This window comes from Mauremys reevesii, linkage group 7 (genome assembly GCF_016161935.1).
Source record: "Mauremys reevesii isolate NIE-2019 linkage group 7, ASM1616193v1, whole genome shotgun sequence".
NCBI lineage: Eukaryota > Metazoa > Chordata > Testudines > Geoemydidae > Mauremys > Mauremys reevesii.
The window spans coordinates 28,128,743-28,152,318 of NC_052629.1; the positions used below are offsets into that span (position 1 = coordinate 28,128,743).

Below are 23,576 nucleotides of genomic sequence, written 5' to 3' on the forward strand. Positions count from 1 at the left end.
CCCCAGCCAAGCTGCTGCTGCGCTGTTTAGGACCCGGGCGTGAACAAGCGGAGGAGGAGCGGCCCGTCTTCTGCAGCCAGGCGGGGCCGCGCTACCGGTAAGGGGCCATTCCTCTCCCGCAAGCGGAGCCGGTAGCGCGGCCCTGCCCCAGCTGCAGGGGGCGGGCCGCTCCTCGGCTCGCAGCGGCAGGATGAGTTGGGGCCCCAGCCTTTTGCCGCCCATGCTCCTGGGTCAGGAGCTCGCGGGCCGGGCAGGACAGTCCCGCGGGCCGGATGTGGCCCGCGGGCCGTAGTTTGCCCACCCCTGGGCTAGGTTCTAAAGATAGAGGCCTTCAGTTTATTTAGACCCTTGAAATACAATTTTAAAAGTTGACAACTTTGTAGAGACCTAACCATAAGCTGCTGAGCTCCACTTTCGCAGAACAAAGATATAAATGGGGAAGAAGCTTCATATTCTTTTAAAAATAAAGTCATTTTAAATTTGGGATATAATCTTTTCATGTGTTTCTGTGGAAACTGACATCAATCCATTTGTAAAGTACTTTGAGAAGTGTAAACAGAAAGCACTGTAAAAGTGCAACACACTTCATTATCCAATTCACAAGGATAAAATGGATTTTAACATTATTAAGGCTTTATGTTTTTTTCTGATTCTTTAGTTACTAATGAACGGACTACTTACAAACTCTAGAGAGAAACAAAATGTTGAATATAAAAATGGAAGAAATATTTTAGATAGTCAACAACAGTGACTACAGAAATGTTTCTGTACTGTGATCCAAAACATATGGTTTTGTTGGTGCCTAAAATACCAGATTATTTGGGGACTATCACAGCTGAATTATCTGAGATGGTATCACAGAAGTTGCTGGAGTCCTGAAACTGTGCTATAGTGGTTCAAATCATACCTAAAATACAGCAGTCCACCAATATTGACAATTGTATGCCAACACAGAGGGATTTGAAATGCAGCATTCCTTAATGTACCATTCTATCTCCTTTATTGTACATGAGTCTTCCTAGTGTAAACATGGGGGAATATTATCAGTATGCCGATACACAAGTATATTTTCCCCATAAGCCCTGATAGTTCAGTCTCTCCTTACATGGGTGTATGGATGATACTGCCATCTGGATAAGAACTGCTGCCCTCTCTTTTGAATATTGTCAGTAAAGATTAACATTAACAGTTATTTATTAAATAACTTTGCAAGAATTTACTCAAAAGGCCAAAACTCAATTATCTTAGAAAGCTTGGATTTGAATATACACAATTCTTAAAATAGAATTATAAAAAAATATTTCCTTTGGAGAAGTTTAATAAGCGAACTTTATATTTCTACAAATGAAATTGTTCTTTATTATTACCTGTTCAATCATCATAATTGCTTGATCCTCTAGGCGCTCAGGTGACTTGTACAACATAGTGCATAAATGAAGACGATGAAAAGCCATTTTCAGATGTTCCTGGTATTGCCCATTGTTATCTAGATATATAGCCTTCTGAAAATGTTCCATGGCAGCCTCTATTCTATCTTCATCTTCTTCAATACGAGCAATTTCCATATGAACTTGGCAACGTAGCAAAATCAACAAGCTAGGAAATTGGACAATTTTATAGGTAAACTGTTAAAACAGTAAGAGACAAAGCTGACTAGACTTAAAATTATAAAAAATGTGGTTGAAAAATGAATAATGAATAACTTCTCTGTTCCTTGCATGTTTTCTGTGTCACATCACCATATTGAAATAACTAACATAACCATTTACTACATTTTCCTTTCCTTAGCCCTGAGGAGCCAACACAGCCAAGAAAGAACAGTACAATCTTGTAGTTGAGTTACTTCTTCTGTATCACTGATAGAGTTGTTCAAAAAGAGCCAGATTTTCAGTAGTTCCTATTTAGGCACCTAAATGACATGGCCATATTTTCAAAAGTGCCATGTAAACATACCCTATGTGACTACATAGTTACTTAAAGTTAAGTATGTCATTAAGCACCTTCCTGAATCAGGGATGGGACAAGAAACCTCTAAGGACAATGTCACAAATACTACAAAAACCAGTGCTGGCAATACAATACATGGCCCCCTTCCTTTTAACTAATGAATAAATGCACCAGTGTGGTGTTAGAGGACACTAGGCTGCAGGAAGTGCTGAGAAGGAATTTCCTTGTGTACAGTACTGGGTCCAATACCAGAGGTGCACAGATGGTGTCCCTGGTGTGGATGCTCCTGATGCCTAGTCTAAGATGCAGACTGTGAAGGATGCAGGGATGACCTCGGTTGCAGAGGAAAACCCCAAGGGTTCCAGAAAAGCCACTGATATGACATTGGGACCCAATTTTGCTCAAATCATTCATGCTTGTGTGGTGGGCAATATTGATGCTCTGGGTGGAACCAGGATGGGTAGGCATTCACTGGGGACTGCTGTACATACCTGGGTTGTGACATGTAAGAGCCGATCTCAGAAGCAGATGAAGAGTCTGCTTCCTCTGACCAAGGGGCAAATCCTGTCAAGGAGCTACAGCCAGAGCCTGGAGATGGAAGTGCCAGTGAAATCATGATCGGTTTCCCTCTAGTTGGTACCAATCTGAACGGCACGTTAACTGAAGACTCTGATGGTACCACATGGCAAGCCAGAGCTGGAGTAGGAGCAATACACTTTGGTACTTTAGACACCAGTACCAGGTGGGAGTCTGTAGCAGCCGGTACTGACAAGTCTATCAACTTCCCACCTGCAGCATAGGCCTCAGGAGTAGATGGCACCAGGAAAGACTCTTGTTCCTGCAGTACCAAAAGTTGGGCTGAAAATGATGAGGCAGACACTTCAGGTGTCAGTCTTGATGGGCCAGTCCTACGCTCTCGGGATAACAACATGCCTGAACTCCAGGACTGTCCCAAGGAGCACCTCTTCTCCAAGTGCAGCTCCATGTCCTTGCCTGCATCCAACATCTGTGGTGAGGATCTTGAACTCTCTGGTACCAAATCCTTAGTAGTCTTACAGCATTTCTTCTTTGGTACTGGTGATGAAGGACTTGTCTCTTGACTCAGACAAACCAGGAGAGTATGCCTAATAGATGCAGGAAGGCTCCAATGATGGTTGGCACATTTACTCCATTAAGTGAAACTTGAGTCTGGCAGCCCTGTCTTTCTTGGAACAGGGCTTAAAACTCTGAAAAATATCCCCCAGGCACTTAAGACAGTTGGCATGAAGTCACTCACAGGCACTGATTTGATGCAAGAGCAACAAGACTTGCAATCTGGAGACTGAGGAATGACCCTGGTACCAGTCTGTAGTGGGGTGGTCACTCGCTCCTGCCTTAAAAGGCTTAAAACAGCCCAGAGAGAGGGCTGTGGCAGGGAAGGAAAAGTGGGGCTGATTGGGGAAAGCAGCCTCAGCTGGGGGCCATGCCCCAATCAGGCCACAGCTGGCCCTATAAGAGGGCTGAGGGCCAGAGGCTGGGAGACTGTCTCTCTACCTGTAGAGAGGGACGGGCCTGGCTGCTGGTGAGCTAGAGAAGGTACCTAGAGTGGAGCAGGGCTGGGGGAAGGCCAAGGGAGCTGGGGAGCAAACAGCCTGGAAATCCCCAGGCTGCGGCCTAGTACAAGGCCAAACAGGTACTGGGGTTGCAGGGGACAGTCCGAGGCTAGGCAGAGGCAGCAGGTCCAAACCCCTCCTTGGCTGTGATGAGTGGCAATTAGACTGCAGTCCGCCCAGTGAGCAGGGGCTAGATGGGGGCTGGCAGTAGCCATATACTGAGGAGAGGTGGGGATAATGGGTGGGGGTTTCCCTGGGTGGGGAGACCCCGAGAGTAGGTGTACTGCCTGGGGGCAGCACCTGAAGAAAGGGACACGAGGCCCAGAAGCAGCGAGTGGCAAGACTTCGGCCTGCAGAGGGGACTCTGGAGCTAGCGAGCTAATTCCCAGAAGGTACCAGCAGGAGGAGCCGCAGGGGTAAGTCGCGCCTCGCAACACAGTCCTAATATCCAGGCAGGAATCACAGAGTCCAAACTACCAAAAACTAAAAATTAACACTAAATCTAACTTTGAAACTATGAAAAACCTTCAGACTATTCTAGAATTATAATAAACAGATACTATGTACAAGAAAGAGGGAAGGACTTGCAAAGGCAAGAAACACCACCTCTAACAACCACCATGAGCAGTAAGAAGGAATTGATGGGTGGGTTCAGGGCCACTCCACCTGTTTTACCTGTGCATAGTAGCACAAGGCAACAGTGTGTGCTTACTCCACCCCGACAGGTGCCGCAGAGGGAAGGAAGTCTCCAACAACAGTGAGCTGGGTGCACAAACCCCTATAGTGGAATGGACATGTATAATCAAACAAAGACTTATTATATATTGTGCAGTATTTTTCCCAGATGCAGAGATGTTCATGTCAGAATCCAGGCCATATTCCAACATATTTCATCACATTATGATGACACAATATAATTTCGATTGGCTTCATTATTCCTCACTTCCTGTCCTAAACTGTAGTGTTTCTGTATGCCATTAATCATTTGTGATATTTCATTCAAGAGAAGGCTGCATTTTAGTGGTAGATAGGGTGAGATACAGATTATCCAGATAGTTTCATTTATTATAATCTGTTGAGAAAGTTTTCAAAGATGTTTGACATCTACATAAGGGAAGGCTACCCTAGAAATGCAATATTATTTAGGTGTCCTGTTTAAATATTATTTTTAACCATCTTTTACTGATGCCCATAATCACCTTTTGGTCTTTACATTTGCTTTCAAATTAACGCTATTTTTGAAAGTAACAAATAACAACATACATAGCATAGTAATTTACCTGTCAATCTTTTCTAAGATATCAGCAACAGATATTAATGGTTTTCGTACATGTTGATGCAAATTGTGTTGTAGCAGTGGCAGGCAAAGATTCCACTGCGTAGCACAAACCACTTGAATAACATTGGGGTCTCCCAGTCGAACTGCATGTTGCAACGTTTGTTCAAGTCTTCTTATCACTTTCAGCTGAGTCTGTAAATAAAAATTTACTTCACATTGATTATATATACAAGTAATACAAATGATTTGCTAAATATTATTGTAAAACTGCAATTTTAGGTTCTTTCCAACAGAAAACAGCCTCTGTAGTTTCTGATTTATGCCATTTTCACGGACCTTAAGTGCACCCCGTATTTCATGCACAGTAAATGAATTTTTTTTTTAAAGTCTCATTTTGACTGCTAAAGAATGTCATTTTAGGTATGCTATAATGCTACAGCTACTGCCACACCCAGCCAGGAGCCTGTCTGTCTATCCCTATTGCCTATGATAACAGAAATCCATGATTGTGGATTATTTGTGAATTCGGAGGATTTAGTACATTCATCAGCTGCTGAGGTTCTAACATGGCGTAGAAAGAAGTGAAGAAACGTTAAGTGGGATTTTCCAAAGGAATCAGTGTTAGCTTAACTCTGCTCCATTCGAATCAATGGAAAAACTCCCACTGACTTCAATGGAAGCCAACACAGAGCTCTTTGAAAATCCCACCTACATAAATAGGGCTCTACCGCAGAAATTCACAAGTTCTTAGCTTTCAGTTGAGTTTTAACACAGTAAAAACTAGAAAGAAATTTCATTATATCCATTTGTTTTATGGATACTTCTTAAATATATCTAAATTTCTATTGTATTTATTCAAATGATAATAGCACTGATATGTCTTTTTCTAATTATTCAATAATTGAAATAAGTGACTGATATTTTAGGTTCCAAACATGTGAACACTTCTATTCAGAAGCAACTTTACTCATGTGACTAGTCCCATTGAACTCAATGTGACTACCTATGGGAGTAAAGTTACTCCTTCATGCAGATATTTGCAAAATCTAGCCCTTAATGTGTGTGACACTGCACTCCATGTGCTTATGGAAATATGCTTATAAGTGTGAATATAATGTAACTGGAATATGGTTTATGCAAAAGGTCTCTTGTAAAGTATCATTACAAAGCTTATGATCTACTGAGTGTGTTCATCCTATTTGTATGAATGTATCATTCTTGTATCTAAAATTAGAAATATGAAGCATTACTCTGAGGTCCTATTGTAACTATGCAAAGTATGGGCCATTAACGGTGCCTTAGGATCTTGATGGCTCCCATTAACTAGAACAATTGGTTGCAAATGGCTCTGTTTATTTCTAAGTCTTCCTGTGTTCCTGTGAGTCAGGCCGGAAAGAATGGAGGCTTAGGGGTCTTACAGTGACATGTGATCATGTCACTTGAACTGGAATCCATCTTAAACCTGGTGCTTTTCCATTTAGAAGGAAGGGTGGGGATGCAGAGAGACAAAAGATTCCCGCCTTGTGCCAAAGCTATAAAAGGGGGTGGAACAGAATAAATGGGGCTGCAGTCATGAGAAAACTCCTAGTTACCACCTGAGCTGGAACTAACAAGAACTGTACCGGGGAAAGGATTGGACCCAGATTAACAAGAAGTCTAGTCTGTGAAAGAAGTTTATTGGAACATCTCTGAGGGTGAGATTCACCTGTATTCAGTTTCTTAAATGTATTAGGCTTAGATTTGCATGTTCTGTTTTATTTTGCTTGGTAACTTACTTTGTTCTGTCTGTTATTACTTGAAACCACTTAAAACCTAATTTTTATACTCAATAAAATCACTTTTGTTTATTAATTAACCCAGAGTAAGTGATTAATACCTGGGGGAGCAAACAGCTGTGCATATGTCTCTATCAGTGTTATAGAGAGCGGACAATTTATGAGTTTACCCTATATAAGCTTTATACAGAGTAAAACAGATTTATTTGGGGTTTGGATCCCATTGGGAAGTGGATGTCTGGGTGCTGGAGATAGGTGACTTGCTGAGCAGTTTTTGATTAAAGTCTGCAGCTTTGGGAGTGTGGACCAGACCTGGGTCTATGTTGCAGCAGACTAGTGTGTCTGGTTCAAAAAGGCAGGGTTCTGGCGTCCCAAGCTGACAGGGAAAACAGGCTCAGAGGTAAATCCAGCACGTCAGTTGACAGTACCAAGGGGGTCTCTGTGACCGAACCCATCACAATGTGTATGAAAATAGTTTCCCTAGATATGATGAAAAATATGAGTATGAAACAGCATTCCTTTGTCCCCTTTTTGCCAGTGACTGCATGCCTTTAAGCAGGGGAGAATTTGGCTGGCTGGCCAAATGAAGGGAACAGTGCTTTATGGGAGGTGAGGGAGAGGTCAAACTGCTGCAGAAGGGGACAACAGGCCAGTATGGTGACACTAACTCATCTCCTGGGAACCAGATGGACATAAGAGCTTAAAAGGCACAGCCTGTGTGGTGAAGCCCCTTTTTACATGGAGCAGGTGGAGGCAGCACCCACCCTTCTTCCCCTTTAGGTGGTGAAGTACCAGGTTTGGTCTAGACTTGTTATAGGCATTGTGCTAGCAGACCCTTTTTAGGGGGGCTGGGAAGGATTTTTTTCTTATTACCAAATTGCCCTAGGTGAAGTTGGGGTTTTCTTGCCTTCCCCACAGTGGCTTCGGGGAGAGCTTTGTTGATGTGTGGCATGAAGGGAGTTAGGCTATATGTCGCAACTCATTATGTAAGTGTGGGGCAGATGTCCAGTGCAGGTATTCCTTACGGAAGGTGTACAGTGCCCAGATAAATGGCTTGGTAAAAGACTTTAAAAGGAGATGTTGGTCAAATGAATGGAACGGGAATGGAGAGGAGTTGGGGTTCCGATGAATGGTACAGCAGGGAGCCAAACCCCCTTTCTTATAGCCCACCTTAACCCTCCTACAAGGAGGGTGGATGGTAAGGTGCCAGCAATGGGTTGGCTAGGGGACCTGGATGGAAAAAGAGAGGGTGGCTGGTGGAATCCCCCTGGGAAGTTACTCTATAAACATGGGGTTACCTCCACTGTACACTTTTATCTGCCAGATAGTCCAAGACATCTAATAGAGCTGCAGCATGATTAAAACCATATCAAATGTCTCCTATCGTTCTTTCGGTATAACCAGACAATTTGGTTCATTCTTGTGGAACAATATGATATGGCCCTGTTATACTGAATTGTAGATATCATGGCAGAACAGAGGATTCTATTTATTTCACCCAATGTTCTTTTTTTTCAGGCCCATTAGAAAGATAATATATTAAAATTGATGGAAAAAACTGAAAATGATTTTTTTTTAAAACACAAAGTTGTATGAGATTGAGACACAGTTAATGTGCAAATTTTAGAAAATTTAACAAAGTTAATGTTCACCTTCATACAAATTAGTGCTAATTAAAGAACATACCTCAACAACACCTTTCGTATAGGTTGCAATTTTAGTGCCAAGTTTCTGGACTTCATATTCACATTCCAGGCATTCTATTTCAATCAGTTTCCCTGGCTCCTATGAAATATAAATATATAAAATATATTTGTAAAATGAATTACAAGTATAGTGATTTAGACCCCAATCTTGCAAACAGATATGCTAGTGAAGTCCCATGCTGTCCCACTGAAATGAAGGAGTGGAGCCACTGGAGTAAACATTATTCACCCTCCCACACCCCCGTTCATATACATCTCAGACTTTGGGAGAAGCTGGCACAGGAGATGGACATGCCAGTACAGAGAGAATTCTCAAGTGGCTATCTCCAGTCATTTAAGGTTCACAAAGAGGATTTGGCAGCTAGGAGAATTCAACCCATTATGTTTGCAAAGTACAGTAGAAAGGGCAAATGGAAACACCAAAGATTTTGTGTTGATTGAAAAGGACAGGTACTTTTAATTCTTTTTCCATTAGTTTACTTCTTAGGAGTACTGATAACCCTATTCTATTACATTTAAAACATACAATTCTCAAGAGTAAGACAAAAGAGTCAAGAATGATGGTTGATTGCTTCTGAGCTGGTACTGAACAAAATTATCTGATTTTACATGTTGCATAGGCTCCAATGCTATTGTTGATATTTTGATGCAGATATTTGCCTCTGAAAGGTGCAAAATTAAAATCTATATGAAAAATTATTCTAATAGGTCTCTCAATAGTACCGCAGGTCAGGAATTTTCTGACAAAACAGAATTTCAACAGAAAATGCTGATTCATCAAAAATAAAATGTTTTGCAGACATTTCTCTGATTCAACAAACTTTAGTCTGACCTCAGTTTTCCCCCAGTGCCCACTAGCTCATTGCTCCCCTCCACCAAGCACACTTTACTCTCCAGCTCCCAGCCTCTTTGCCCAACCAGGATCAGTCTTCATACACTAGGCTCCTGCTCCCAATATACTCCCCCAGTCTATCCTCACAATGCCCTAGGTCTGACACTTAGCCCCCGCTGCATTTGAATCAGACGCTTTCTTCCACACTCTCTGAGTGACAGCAAGTGTCTCACCGAAAGCATAGATGATCAGGCTCCCTGCTCTCAGATCTAGTGCTCAGACCCATCCTGGCCCAGAGTAGCCAGAAGCAGACAGTACAAGGAAAGTGCAGGTTTGCCCCATATCCCTGGGCTGCAGTGTACTCAGTCGCTCTGTGGGGATGGTGTATGCTACAACCTGCTCACATGCTGGAGCTATGAAGGGCAGGAGCATGCTCAGTCACTCTGTAGGAGATGGTGCATGCACAGGTTAGTCAGCACTAGGAGCTGTGAGAAGCTCAAGCATCCTCAGTAAGGATGGAATCTTTGGCGATTTTGGGTCAACCATGATTTTTCAAAGTCTTATAACTTGGCCACATTTTGGTAGATTTTCTTGGGGCAGTAAAAATACACATCACTGACAGCACCCCCTGTTGCCAAATTTCAAGCTGCTATTCCAAAGCATGGGGGGTGCAAGAACTTTCCAAACTTTATTTTTCCCTACCCTCATTCTTTGAAATGGCCACACCATTTTGGTTGAAATTAAAAAACATCAAAAAAACAAAACACAACACCAAAAAACAAATCAGCCTGAGGTAGACAGCTAACATGGAAAATTTCAGCCTCAACGGTTAAATTTTGGTAAAGTTACAAGCAACTGAAAACAGGGGTTTATAATGGAAATCACCAGGCAACCTTAATAGTATTGGTTGCAACAGGTGCCCTCATATATATATATATATATATATATACATATATATCTATATATATATATATGTATATGTATATATATATATATATATATATATATATATATATATATATATATATATACATATATATACATACACACATACATATATATACATACACACACACACTTTGGGGAGAGGGACATAGTTTTTGAATCTGTAAATCCTTCTCTTGCCCCACAGGAACAGCAGCTCTTCCACACACTATAATGCCTGAGAAATTTAGGGCTCCCTATGTGCAGTGGTAGACAATAAAGGGACAGAAAGAATAAACACCAGAGGCCCCTTCAGCCAGTCTGGAGGTGAGAGTGGACAGGGGAAAACACCCATCCAGGCCAACAGTTATAGTGACAGCATGCAGGACAGGCACACAATACTCCACTCCAATCCCCTAGGTATACACTTTGTTTGCCACCATAATCTAATTACTACAGAATAGTAATAATTAAAACAATTAAATGTCAGGAGAAGAGGCTTGGGGAAGGAGCAGGACTCAACCTCTCAAATCCAGCAATGGAAGGGGATAGCAAGAGCAGCTGGTTTCACAGCCTATACAGACTTGTGTGTTCATTGAATGAACAGCCCTATGACCTCCCAGTACCGAGAAGAGTGAATAACCTGAGGTATGTCTTTGGCAAGCCCCTCTTGAACTGCCCCATACCTTAACCCTAACCAAAAACCTAACCTTGGCACAGATGAATGCCCCACTTCCCTCTCAGCAGGGCTGGAATCCACCTGCTGTATACTGAGGTTGATTACACAATATTTTATTCAAAAAGAGTGACGTGAATATTAAGTAAAATATCACTGCTTTTATAGCTTACATATAGATGGCTGACAGAATCTTCCAAAGCTGGGCTGGTTAAATCTTTTCTAAAACTGCAGACATCATTTTGAGAGAGAGATAACTCCCACATGAGGAGTTTTGGAGGTATCCCCAATTAAGACATTCCACAGGAGACAGTTTCAAAATATGGACAAGAATCTGTATTTAACATTTTATTTATCAAAACTATTCTTTTAACTATTGTGAGTTAAACTCTTTTCCTTCATCTTTCATCTTATCTCTAATTTAGGGACAGAAGATGTATGCAAGTAACTCTTATTCACATTAATGAGGGTTAATTACATCAGTACCTCAATGTGAGAATAGGCCTCAATGCATTACAGAATTGTTTTGAAGCATAGTTACAATAAAGTATTACACCAGTGTAATCCTAACACTTACTTTAATCCCAGATCTCTTCAAATCATGTATGCAATCAAATGCAAGTTGGATACAGTTTAACTTCAAAGAAAGACGAGCCAATTCTAGAAGCAAAGGAATTCTGCAAAAATAATAAAATCATTAAAAGATCATTTGTCTCATACAATTAACTTGATATAATTCCCTAAGGTGATAAATCTCACTTGGATTTCTCTAAGGTATCTGAATTAATACTGCAGGCCATTGCAATTTAATACTAGCACTATACATAACCAATACAGCAAACAGTAAATTAATTAAGAGCAGGCTAACTGATCAATACTAAAATGTAACTGTGGGAAATTATCAACCAGTGAGGGTGTTTTAATGGGATCCTGCAGGGATTGGTTCTTAGCCCAACACCATTTCTTATCATCATCTTCACTGATCTGGAAGAAAATATAAAATAATTGCTGATAAAGCTTGCAGATAACACAAAGACAGGCAAGGTGGCAAATAATGAGGTCAAATCATTGATATTGAGTGATCCAGGTCAGTTGGCAAACTTGGTGCAATCAAATGTCATGCATTTTACTACAGCCAAGCGTAAGGTTGTATATCTTGGAACAGAGAATGTAGGTTATGCATATAGGAAGGGGACTGCATTCTAGAAAGCTGTGACCCTAAGGAGGACTGAAAGATAATCAAATGAACATGAACTTCCAGTGCAAATGATGGCTAAAATAACTAAGATAGTACTTGGATGGATTAATAGGAGAATATCAAGCATGAAGAGTAAAAAGAAGATATTACCTTTGTATACAACATTGGTGAGACCACTGCTGGAATACTGGGTCCAGTGTGGTGTCTGCACTTCAGAAAGCATGTTGAAAAATTAGGGAGGGTTCAGAAAATAGCTCGAATGGTTAAGGTCTGGAAAATTGTATTAAATTGAGAGACTAAATAGCTCAATCTATTTAGTTTATCAAATACAAAGTTAAAAGAAGATTTAATCATGGTCTATAAGTACCTACACAGGGAAAAGATATTTGATACTACAGGGCTGTTTAATCTAGCAAAAGTGGACCTTGATCCCTCATTTGAACGTCTAAGTGCTATTGCAAATAATGATGATTAAGAATAACTGCTTTCACAAAGATCAACAGAAATTCTGCTATGGACTTCAATGGGAGCAGAATCAGGCTCATCATGAGCTTTCAGAGGACTATGACCAATAAAACTTACTTTTCATCAAGAACTGAAATTGAAGAATCCTCGTCATACTGTTTCAAAAGTTCAAACACAGTATTCAGACTTGTGGTGGCTTCTCTTGGAAACTCATTTGTATCCAATTGTCTGCAATTATATTAAATACTAATGATTATTTAATCAGAAAAATAAATATTTCAAATATTCTTCTGTAACACTCTGGGTACACCTACACTGCAAAAAAACTCCTGAGGCAATGAGTCTCAGAGTCCGGGTTAACTAACTCAGGCTTGTGTGGCTCACACTGTGAGGCTAAAAAGATCATTGTAGACTTTTGGGCTCTAGGGCTGTGGCCTGGGCTCTGAGACCTTCCATCCTTACTTGGTCTCAGAGTCCAAGCTTTAGCCCAAGCCTGAATGTATACACTGATAAATTTAGTCCCACAGTGCAAGCCTTGTGGGCTCAAGTCAGTTGGCCCAGGCTCTGAGGCTCACTTCTGTGGGTTTTGGTTGTTTTTTTTGCTCTGTAGATGTATTGTATGTCCCCATACCACAGTAATGTTTCTACCTTATCATCTAAGTGGAATGTACTGCTGCTTATTGTAACAATTATTCAAAATGAAAGTAAACGTAGCAACATGGCAAGAAATAGCTAAGGATTCCCAAGAAACAAGACGCCATATAAGAAAATATCCACATGAACAGCATACGCTTGGATATCTTGAATTATCTGGATTCAAATGGAATCTGGAATCCGAAAAAATGTTTTCAATCCCAGACAAGAAGAAAACTTCAGAGTGAGAGAAATGTTAGAGATGGAGAATGAAACTGAACATATGGGCAAGGAAAAGGGGCTCAAAGAAAAGAGTGCTCAATTCCGCTCTTATTTACATAAGCAAAAGTTATTCCAGAATTACCTCTATCTACATAAGAACAGAACTTGCCCTTAAATGAATGGCTCTTTGGTTGAGAAGTAGGGAAAATTATGTGGTTAACTTTTTGGGACCATGGGCTCAGTTGTGTTTGGCAGTTGCTAAGAGAAAGCAAGGTCTAGATGCCTGTGTTTTGTTCTTTGTTTTTAAATTTTTAAAAGCTATAGGTGATAATTTCTCCCTTTATGACTTGCCCCCTATATTTAAGATGTGACTTCCACAATTCTCTCTCTCTCCTCATTTAAGATTTATGTAGTTATCTGTACTCAGCTACATTTATGCAATGATGACTTTAAGACATCTTTAAATTCCCTCAGTTCTGGGGCCTCAGCATAATTTTCGCACAATGGCACATTATCCCAATGGACCATTTCACCTCTTTCCCTTGTGCTAGGTGCTGGGAGAGGGGTGGCATTGGATCCATCCTGGCTTCTCCACGCCACCCAGATTTCTAGGATTCCTTTAGGCGAGAGGATTCCTCGAGTGATCAGCTAAACTGGCTTTACAAGCTGCTTTGTGCCACCAGAGCGGGAGCTAGGATCTGGCTTTACATATTTATTGTCAGAAATCAACATTAAAAAGGACAGATGGATTCCAATACTTACGATTTTATTGTTTGAATTTTATAAATGACTGACAAACTGATGGAGCTTTGTATGTCTTCCTCTATCTGGGAAGTGGTCATTAGTTTGTGATGCACCTACAAAAATTGTAACAAAATAAGTCACCATTTTAATAAACCACAAAGAACAGGTCCTCAGCTGGTGTAAATTAATGTAGGTTCATTGACTACATTTTTCCTTCCATAGATTTTAAGGCTAGGAGGGACCATTGTGATAATCTAGTCTGACCTCCTGCATAACAGGCAAGAATATTTTACATACTAGGGCTATGCCAATTTATGCCACCTGAGGTTTTGGCCCATTAATAAGTGAAACCTCTACATACTATTAGGATTTGATTTAAAGTACTAACTAAAGCATTTATTTAAAAGCTGTGATTCTGAAACAGTCGCCTCCAAGTACTGTGGATGAACACTGTACCACTACTGTCACACACCTGTATATTTATATACCATTAACCACAGCACACAAATTCATCTGCTCTGATTTACCCTGATTTACTGCCTATTGTACTCATCTTCCACATGCCAACAAACATGACCACCTCAACTTCTCTCACACCTCACCCTGTTACTCCGTCCTCCCATCCATCTCACCCTTTGTTCCTCTTATTTGTGAGGAAGGTTTAGCTTCCCTCTACCCCAAATAGACTTTTTGGTTATTTTAAAAGCTCTTCCATTCCTGCATTACCTTTCTTCAATCTCTTTATCTCCTTCCCGACCCATCTCCCACTCAAGAATTCTCTATGTTTATCCCCTACAGAGTATTTTTCCTCATGCAATGTTATTTAAAAGCTGAATGGGGTACATGGCTCTTGGAATCAATTATGCTATTACTAAAGCACTAAAGGGAGGGCAAAGCTTGGTGGCACTCCTCAGACATTCAATCCAGGTGTAATTTTAAAACCATTTTATGTTCATTTTAAGGCTACTTCCAGGCTGATTCTCTCAACAGTGTCTCCAACCACCTAACAATGCACAGCCTGGCTTTGCCTCCATTTTACTGCTTCATTAATATCACAACTGTAAGGAGTCCTGCACCCATTTTAAAGATTTGGAATCCATTCCTCCATTTTGTAATCCCTCCCTGGGGTATGAAGTCTTGCCAAACAATAATGATGTGAAGAGCTCAGAATTATTAACATCAATTAGTGGACATGAGTTGAGATCTCATAGTCTCCTAGTTCACACTCAGTGCATCTAATCCTAGGCCAATCAGCATTTTGAAGATCAAGAGAATCCATCAGTGGCACACTGAAGTGAGATGCTGGGGAACATGCTTAGTGCCGGTGCAGTGATAATCAATTTTAGCAGTAAGTCTCTAGCAAGCTCTATTAAGCAGAATGCAGATTGCAAGTGGCGATTTTTAACAATTTGAGACTTGGCCAAATCTAAATGGATTTTAAGGGAGACCACAAGAGGTACTTCTGTGACCTCAAACATTCCCTTGCCAAATTTCAGTTCTGTTGCAAACCATGGAAATGTTACAGCTCCCCAAGAAATGTTTTGGAAAAATTTGTATAATGGGAAATGTAAGGCACAGTTAATAAAGAATTGTCCTATACACGCATGTTCATTCATTCATTTCCCCAAACACTTTAGCTGCTCTGGAATTTTTGCCTTTTAAAATAGGACTTTCTCATATTTAAATAGTTTAACTTGAGTTATTTTATTTATGAGCTAATAAATGTAAACTAAGCTAATTAACATATTGGATGAAGAAGAGTTTATTAACCCAGGTTATGTTTATTAAGTTATCAACATAGAGTATCCCCAAATATTATTAGCAGTAGCTATCCCTATAATATTGTTTTATAAGAATAACATGGTGTAAAAATCTAGTGACATTACCCCAGGGCTGACTGTAGCCTACAACAGCAAAATGAACAATTATGCAAATTATTTTCACGGTTATCTGCCTTTGTCGTACATCAGTTCTATGTTGCTTTACCTTGAATTATTTGTTATTTCAGTTATACTCAAAGTTCTGAAATTTCTGATAAATGGAAAAGAGAAATTCAACAATAAAATTTACCAGAAACTGCATTCTGGGATATTTTGTGATCTTTATATTTTGTGATAAACCACTTTTAAAGTGCTGAAATCCTTTATTCATGATGCTGGCAAAACTCTCACTGACTTCACAGGGCATTTTGCTAGTTCTGGAATTAAATTCTGATCCTTAATTTAAATATTATAGATTAGATAGATACAGATATAAATATATAGAGACAGGTATATATTTTAAATTACCATTAGAGAAAATATGTGTTGGTATTTATCTGGAACATTATTTTTAATGAATGTGGCTGCTGTAGATGAAAAATCCACTGCTTCTTTCACTTTCGAAGCATCCAAGAAACATTCAAGTAGCTCTCTGCAAGTCAAACAAAAATATATTATATTAAACATCTAATAATACTTTTTGTTATCTAAAGAAAATTTCAGTTATTTACATTCTATCGGGAGACTTTATCGAAACATGTTTCTCCCAGAAGAGCTGCATGCACCCCGTTACAGTGCTATATAGAAGAATGGTACTATAAGGCAATAATTTCCAAACAGGAGGTTAAACTACAGATCTCCTAGCTCCAAGCCCTTTCTTCATTGACAACACCTTATAGCTTTTATCTTCCATTTAATGCAGCATTTTCAAAATCACAATTACCAAATTTTCTCACGTGACTAGATTTGACAGTTTTTTGAATATTGTACTTTTCAATCAAAGAATTAAACAAAAAAATGCAGAAACTGTGAAATCAAATGAAACAAGCTGGTAAAACATTTCAGTGTGCTGTGTTCTCGGATTTATTTTTCTCTACCTGATGAAAGGACTGGACTCCCAAAGCTGTCAAGTGAGATAAATCACTATTCATGCCAGGAGTTGGATGAAGTCTACCTATTGCATTTTTCAGTATTTTATCAGGATTTAACAAGTAGAGACCCAACGTTAAGTCTTAAATAACACATTTTAACATTCTTATCAAATAAAAGTAAATGTAAAAGATGAAAAGGTTAATGCAAGGAGACTACTACTACTCCTGCAGGACATACATATAATATGCATTCACAAGTTTCCCCAACATTCCCAAAAGCAGATATTTTGGTATAATCTGATTTATTCATACCAGGCTATTTTTCACAGCCTTTAGTATAACATTTGGAATATTTCTCTGTTGGGTTCAACTTTTCATTTCCTCCCAGGGTCCACTTAAAAAAAAAAAAAGAGACACTGTAATACAATAAAAGATACTATCAGATGTACAAGGGATCATGTTACATAATGTTATCCCCCCTCCTCCCCAATACTAAAACAGAAGACTTGGTGGTAAATCTCCCACTGATGTCAATGGTGCAGAATCAGGACCCAAGTAAATGACTGCATAATCAAAATATTTTAAATTGTGTAACAGTTTAAAGACTATAACTAAGGGCCAAATTGTGCCCTGTCTGGTACAGCAACGGAGGGGTACAATGCAAAGCACCTCCTTGCAACCTTGCACAGACTACGCCCCACCTCACACAAGCAGACAGGAAGGGATATATGGGAGGAACTGGGAGGAGCCTTAGCGCCAGCCCCTCCCTAACACCCCTGCTAGAGTAGCTGTGTCAGCACAGAAGGAAACATATTTTGCACTGAATATATACCTGCACTGTTTACTCACACACCGGAGCAGTGAGGAGACGAGGAAGGAGATTGTGATTAAGTCATAAATCTCCCTCCTGGGCCCCACACGGAGCAATGAAACATCATACTGTCCCTTACTCTGGGCTTGACTCCAAGCCATAACTGTCTTTACATTAGAAGAAAACTCAGAGCAGCAGCAATTTAATCCAAATTCTCAGAATGAAAAGTTTTCTGATTTTGATCACAAACGCCACCACAGAATATACCTCCGTCTTGGGAGAGACCGTTTCTTTAAATTCAGTGTTTATTTTTTTGCAAGTACAGTGGAAGCACATTACAACTTGTCCGACTGTACTGCTGTATTAGCTCATGATAAATGGTGTTTATGTGGTGGGGAGAGGAAGAAATCAAACATTGATTTATTACTTTCTTTAATATGAAAACTGGAAAAAATATGAGAAAACAGAATGTATTTATCTATAGTATAATTTCCCACAGCCTTGTACTTCTTGCCTCTAGCTGGCTGGAGTCCAATATTCTAATTGCTCTCCAGCTATTCCATTTTTCTTTTACTTCATAAACAAGGAAATTAGGCCTTTACCTAGAAATGCTCTTAACACATGCATAACTTTAAGCCTTTTAGCCTTTGCTCTTATTGAAGTCAACGAAATTAATCATGAGCTTAAAATTATGCATCTGCTTTGCTGGATCAGCGCTTTAATGAGTTTGAAAAAATGACAGTTGTTTAGTTGGCCTAGTAGCATGAGGAAGAATTGGTAATTGAACTGCAGGAAATTTTAAATTGAGCTAAATTTATGGGGAAGGGCAACAAAAATTTATATCAGATCAGAGATATTTTAGAATGGATTTTTTGTTTGTTTTTAAGAACTTGCTTAACCAAGAAATGGTTACGTTACTTGACTATAGGTCTCCTTACTCCCAAACACTCTATATCTAGAGTAGCTATGCTTTCATCTTACCTTTATTGTTTTGGCTCCTGCGAATATTGTTTAAAGGGTCATTCTAGTTTCCTATTCTGTGGCCCTGAAGGGACACAACAGAACTGCTAAGTTCCTCTGCATAAAGTAGAGGTGCACAGTCCTTGAATGTTGTGAAGTCCAACTCCACCTGAGTTTCCTGTGCAACAGTTAGCAGAGGAAGGCCAAAGCATCAGCTGCTACACTGACCATCCCATCCTCTCTGCCTTGGAGGACACCACGTTAGGGCCATTAGATGGGGGGGGGGAGAAACAATTTCCAGAAGGAGGAGACCAGTTTTTGAGTGAAAACAGCTTTGTAAAACATACCAGTGGTAGCATGAGTGGAACCCAAGAGTTTTAAAAGAATAGGCAGAAGGTCCCTGACTCACTGATGTAGCTTTTTAGCAAATCTTGGAACACTGTGGAAATTCTAAAGAACTGGAAAATTGTGCAAATATTTTAAAAGGCTATACAGAATGGCCTGGTTAACTATGGGCCGGCTAGTCTGGCATTGATCTCGGGCACAGTTTTGGAAAAGCTGATAAACAATCCAATCAGTAAATAATTAAAAGACAGTATTATAATTAAAGTTAAACGTGGTTTTATGGAAAATAGTCTTGTCAACCATTACTTTATCAACCAAATTTGTGATCTCATCAAAAATATCAAGTTTATTTGTCATAATAGGCTTCTGTGAGACATTTGACTTAATACTGCATTCCATTCTAATTAAAATATTAGCTCTACACAAAATCAATGTAGCACACATTAAATGAATTAAAAACTAGCCAACAGATAGATCTCAAAAACTGTAATGACGAAAATTATAATCCAGTGGGGATACCTCTAGTGTCAGAGGCTCATTAATATTCTTTGCCAGGAGGGACTGGAATTCCCTGCAGTGTCTTTTGCTCATATTCCTAAGATCAATTACATTAAAAAAGGGTTGCATTTTGAAACATATTTAAAAAAATTAATTTTGTAGCCTTGTTGGCTAATGCTCAGACCTATTCGTTGACGGTATTTAGGGGACATCAGAGATAAAAAGCTTTTCGTTTCCCTCCTTAAGGAAGGTCTTCAGAGTAGGTAGAATGTCCTCATTTTCTCAATACTTAAATCCCAGTTTAGTTATACAAGCAGGCTTCTCAGTTTGTGCTTATTGCTCACACCTCTGTGGTGGAGAGGGTGAATGACTGGACAAAAGACCACAGGAAGTGACTATAAGCCTTTTTTGCTTTCATCACACTGACTTTCACTTTCTCCCAAAAAGAGAATTTCACGCCTCAACTTTCTGCTGCACTTCATTATAAACACCAGAAAAATGCAATCATGAATATTTGTGCACATCTATGCCCATGGTCTGGCATCGCTACCCATTTGGGGGTTGAGGCAGAAGGGAGAACTCATTTTCTCTCTGGGAGATAAGGCCAGATATTTGAGACCTATAGCCATTAGGACTGTCTGGGCTGGAATCAACATACTTGAATGGAAGACCCTACAGAGACAGTGGGAAACCTTATGACCAAAGATTAGCTGCAGAGGCAGCTGAACATGTGAATATAGCATGGCTGGAGCTGGAGAATAAAGACAAGGTAATGGGTGGCTATATTAAAAGCTGAGCTCTCAGAGACACAGACACATATCTGGAGCCAAAGACAAAGGGACAGAGCAGAGAAGAGGAGCCAAGATGGTTTCACCAGCAGCATGCCTCCAGGGAGCCCTGGCCTGGCGCTGGCCAGTCTGATCTCTGTCTGAACCTTACCTCTCTTTGCTAACCTAAGGACTTTCAGAATTTATATGGCAGGGGACTAATAAATGGTTACCTTGTTTTGAAAAGGCTGGCTAGTATTGCTGCAAATATGTACGGAGAGCATTGCACCCTGAAGGAGTAGAGTACAAGTCTCCCATAGGAGTCTGGCTTGGCTGGATTCGCTGCAGGGAGCCACAGAGAAAGACAGGGACACTGGTGCCCGAAGGCCCAGTTTCAGAGCCTTAGAGACTGAAGAACTGTGTGTGTCCTTGGGGTCTGGCACACTAAAGAGGTCACTCCCAAGGGCCTAGTTACAGGATGGTAATAGACCAAAGCCTGTAGATCCGGGATACCTGGCCAGTCTGAAAGCAAATAAGAGAACAATTTGTCAGTTTCTTTTGTCATACTGGCTCCTTTTTGGCAGGGATAATCTACATTCTTGGCACTTTGTTCCTGCCCGTTTTCATTGGTATGCAAAGATTAGTAGTGCTGTTCCTTTACTGGTCCTCTGATATACGGGCTCATCCAAAGTGTAGTTTGTTTGGGATCAGAAAGTTCCTACTTTCCAGCTGACGAGGAAATTCAATAAAGTTATTTGTATACACATGAAACTAGTGACATTTCAGAGGCTGACCACATTGGCAGAGAGTGCAAAGGGAATGAGTGTGCCCAGAAATAGCCAACTATTCTTCAGTTTTAGAGGTGGTTGGCTAAGGTTTCTGGGTTTGATGACTCAGGCCCTATCCAGGAGATTCCTAGAGTCATGACTGACAGTTGCCAACACTAGACTGGATAAACTCAGAGTGCATCACCCCAGACCCTGAGTTGGGAAGCTAGGCTGCCTGTGAGAAAAGGGTTTACCTTTTTTCAACAGCTGCCATCTGTGGTAGCTATGTCTTACATGGGCAAGGCACAGTTCAAGCTATGGAAGCAGGCTGATATCTAAATGAATTTTCTGCCACACCCCAAAAAGCATAAAGATTTTAAGAAGATTATCTGTCAGGGTGTGGACACAGCCAGGCATCTGGTGCTCAACATCTTATGATGTTGGTGACACAAAAATAAGGGTGATCAGGTACAGCGTCAGAGACAGCTTATAAAAATATTATTACAGAAAACTCCCACATTTGTCACGCCTGGTAAATGGAAGAACCGAAAAGGCCACAAAGAGATCAAGGGAGAAATGAGGCAGAAATACATCATGAGCTCGAATGGTCTGCAAAATGGTTATCTCAGGAACTGCTGCAACAATGGCAGTCAATGAAAAATGGAGGCAGTACTGTTGGCGCACATATGGAACAGCTTCCACCAATTCAGTGGGCAAATTCCTAAAGAGCGTTTGGAGTTTACACCTGGTCTTATTCAGGGAATCCATATATGATAGTTCACTACAGTGGGTATCTGGATAATCAGCGGGTTTTTAAAATAAAAATCACTGCATTCATTTAAGACTTTCCTTATCACTGGCCTAAGGGAAAAACAACACATTTCTATGTTCAGTTCTACAAAACTTCAAATGAAATACTAATCTATGGAGAGAATTACAAATGTCAAACAACTACAACTTCTCCATTCTTTTTTTTCCTCATAGGCAATAAATCAGTTGGAAGAAGTTCCTTGTGCTGTCTGTCTTAAGTATTTCGAAGGCACCATGGCATCTAAGCACTAAATATCTTTCAAATCTTTTGAAAACATGTGACAATGTGGATACCATTAACCTAGCTTCAATTCTGCTTTACGCGGTAAGTTCTAGAAAAATGCACTGATGATGATTTTCTACCTAAAACATTTTTTTCTCTTTGCTCCTACTGCTTTTCTTATTTATTTTTGTGAAGACTTCTGATGTCACTTGCTTTTCGTAGAATTAAAAATGAAGCAAATCTACTCGCATTCTGAGCGGAGTTATTTTCAACATTCTTTTTTCTGCAAGTGTCTTAGTCTATGTACGCTCTTCAACCCAGAAAGACCCCAAGAAAGTACTTTTCAACTCGATTGAACTAAAATGGAAAAAGGATCAAGGCCCTTTCACTGAGAACACCAGATAACCTCTCTGTTAAAACCCAAGGCTGTTAGCTCAAGCAACCAAGCCAATCTCAATTGTAGAAGTCCCAGACTAGGAGAGAAGTGGTCTTTTTAGCAGGACCCCATACTGCTAAAGGAATTCGTTCCCAGACTTATTTTGTTGGAACCCACTGTTGTGACCAGCTAAAAACTGCTTTAAAATAATATTTAAATATTATCCAACCACATAATTTCCCCTTTAACCCAGGAAATCTATAGGAGCAAATTTTTCAAAACTGGCTTCCACCTGTCCCCAAAATACACCTTCCTGTGTCCTTTTTGAGCACTAATACTTAGGAGCCTGAGAGACAGAATTCACACACACAAAACACATTCAAATTCCATTTACATCCCACTGTTAGTGCCAGAAAAGCGTGCATGCAGATCTCCTCACACACAAAACTTCAGATTAAGGCCTCTGACAATTCACACAGTGAAATAACATTTGGAATGCATCCAGTGAGCATTGTTTAAACTAGATTCTGCATGGGAATACTACAACTACCATGCATCTTTCTGCTGTTCTCATTGCATTTAAATGCATCCCAAACCAAAACAACAAAAACTACCACAACAATAAACATATAACAAAATCTCATATTTTTACCTATCTTTTTAAGTGACATTCCAGCCTTGTTTCATATTGAATTTCCCTGTACAAGCAATATGGACTTTTTAGATACCTTTAATATTTGCATCTCTGAAACAGAGATGATTATAGACTATATGGAACTACATTAGAATTTTTTTATTATGAGCATCAATAGTTAAATATTCTGCCCACAGTTAATTGTATAACCTAGTGCTCATTACTCCAAATACTAAACAGATAAGATGTACAGGAAAAACCTAAAAGTTATATAAATATGAAAAAAAATCAGCTGGTTTAAATCTGAGCTATGGCACTTGGGAACTTTTCAGAATGCCAAAATTACTAATTACTTCTCTCAGTGCCATATGACTTAAAATATAGGTTCTCTGAAATTAACTATTGAAATGGCTGAACATTACAATAAGTTCCTCTGCTACTGTCAGGGAAGATCAAAATTGATGGTTTAAATCTAACAACATGGTATCTGAAGTTCTTTCCCTTCCTTAGTCTTTTGGCTCCTACTTTGGAAAAGAGGGTT

General features: G+C 39.9%; 1 protein-coding gene across 17 annotated transcripts in view; it reads right to left on the reverse strand.

Moving 5' to 3' along the window:
• CFAP46 (cilia and flagella associated protein 46) overlaps positions 1-23,576 on the reverse strand; it is a 193,885-nt gene that overhangs the window by 110,643 nt on the left and 59,666 nt on the right. For all 17 annotated transcript variants that reach the window (XM_039481097.1, XM_039481104.1, XM_039481098.1 and 14 more), the window contains 7 exons: positions 16,282-16,405; positions 14,012-14,106; positions 12,512-12,622; positions 11,309-11,408; positions 8,280-8,378; positions 4,820-5,010; positions 1,368-1,596 (listed from right to left, as the gene is read on the reverse strand). In XM_039481097.1, coding sequence (XP_039337031.1) covers positions 1,368-1,596; positions 4,820-5,010; positions 8,280-8,378; positions 11,309-11,408; positions 12,512-12,622; positions 14,012-14,106; positions 16,282-16,405 — 949 coding nt within the window. The remainder of the gene's footprint in view (positions 1-1,367; positions 1,597-4,819; positions 5,011-8,279; positions 8,379-11,308; positions 11,409-12,511; positions 12,623-14,011; positions 14,107-16,281; positions 16,406-23,576) is intronic.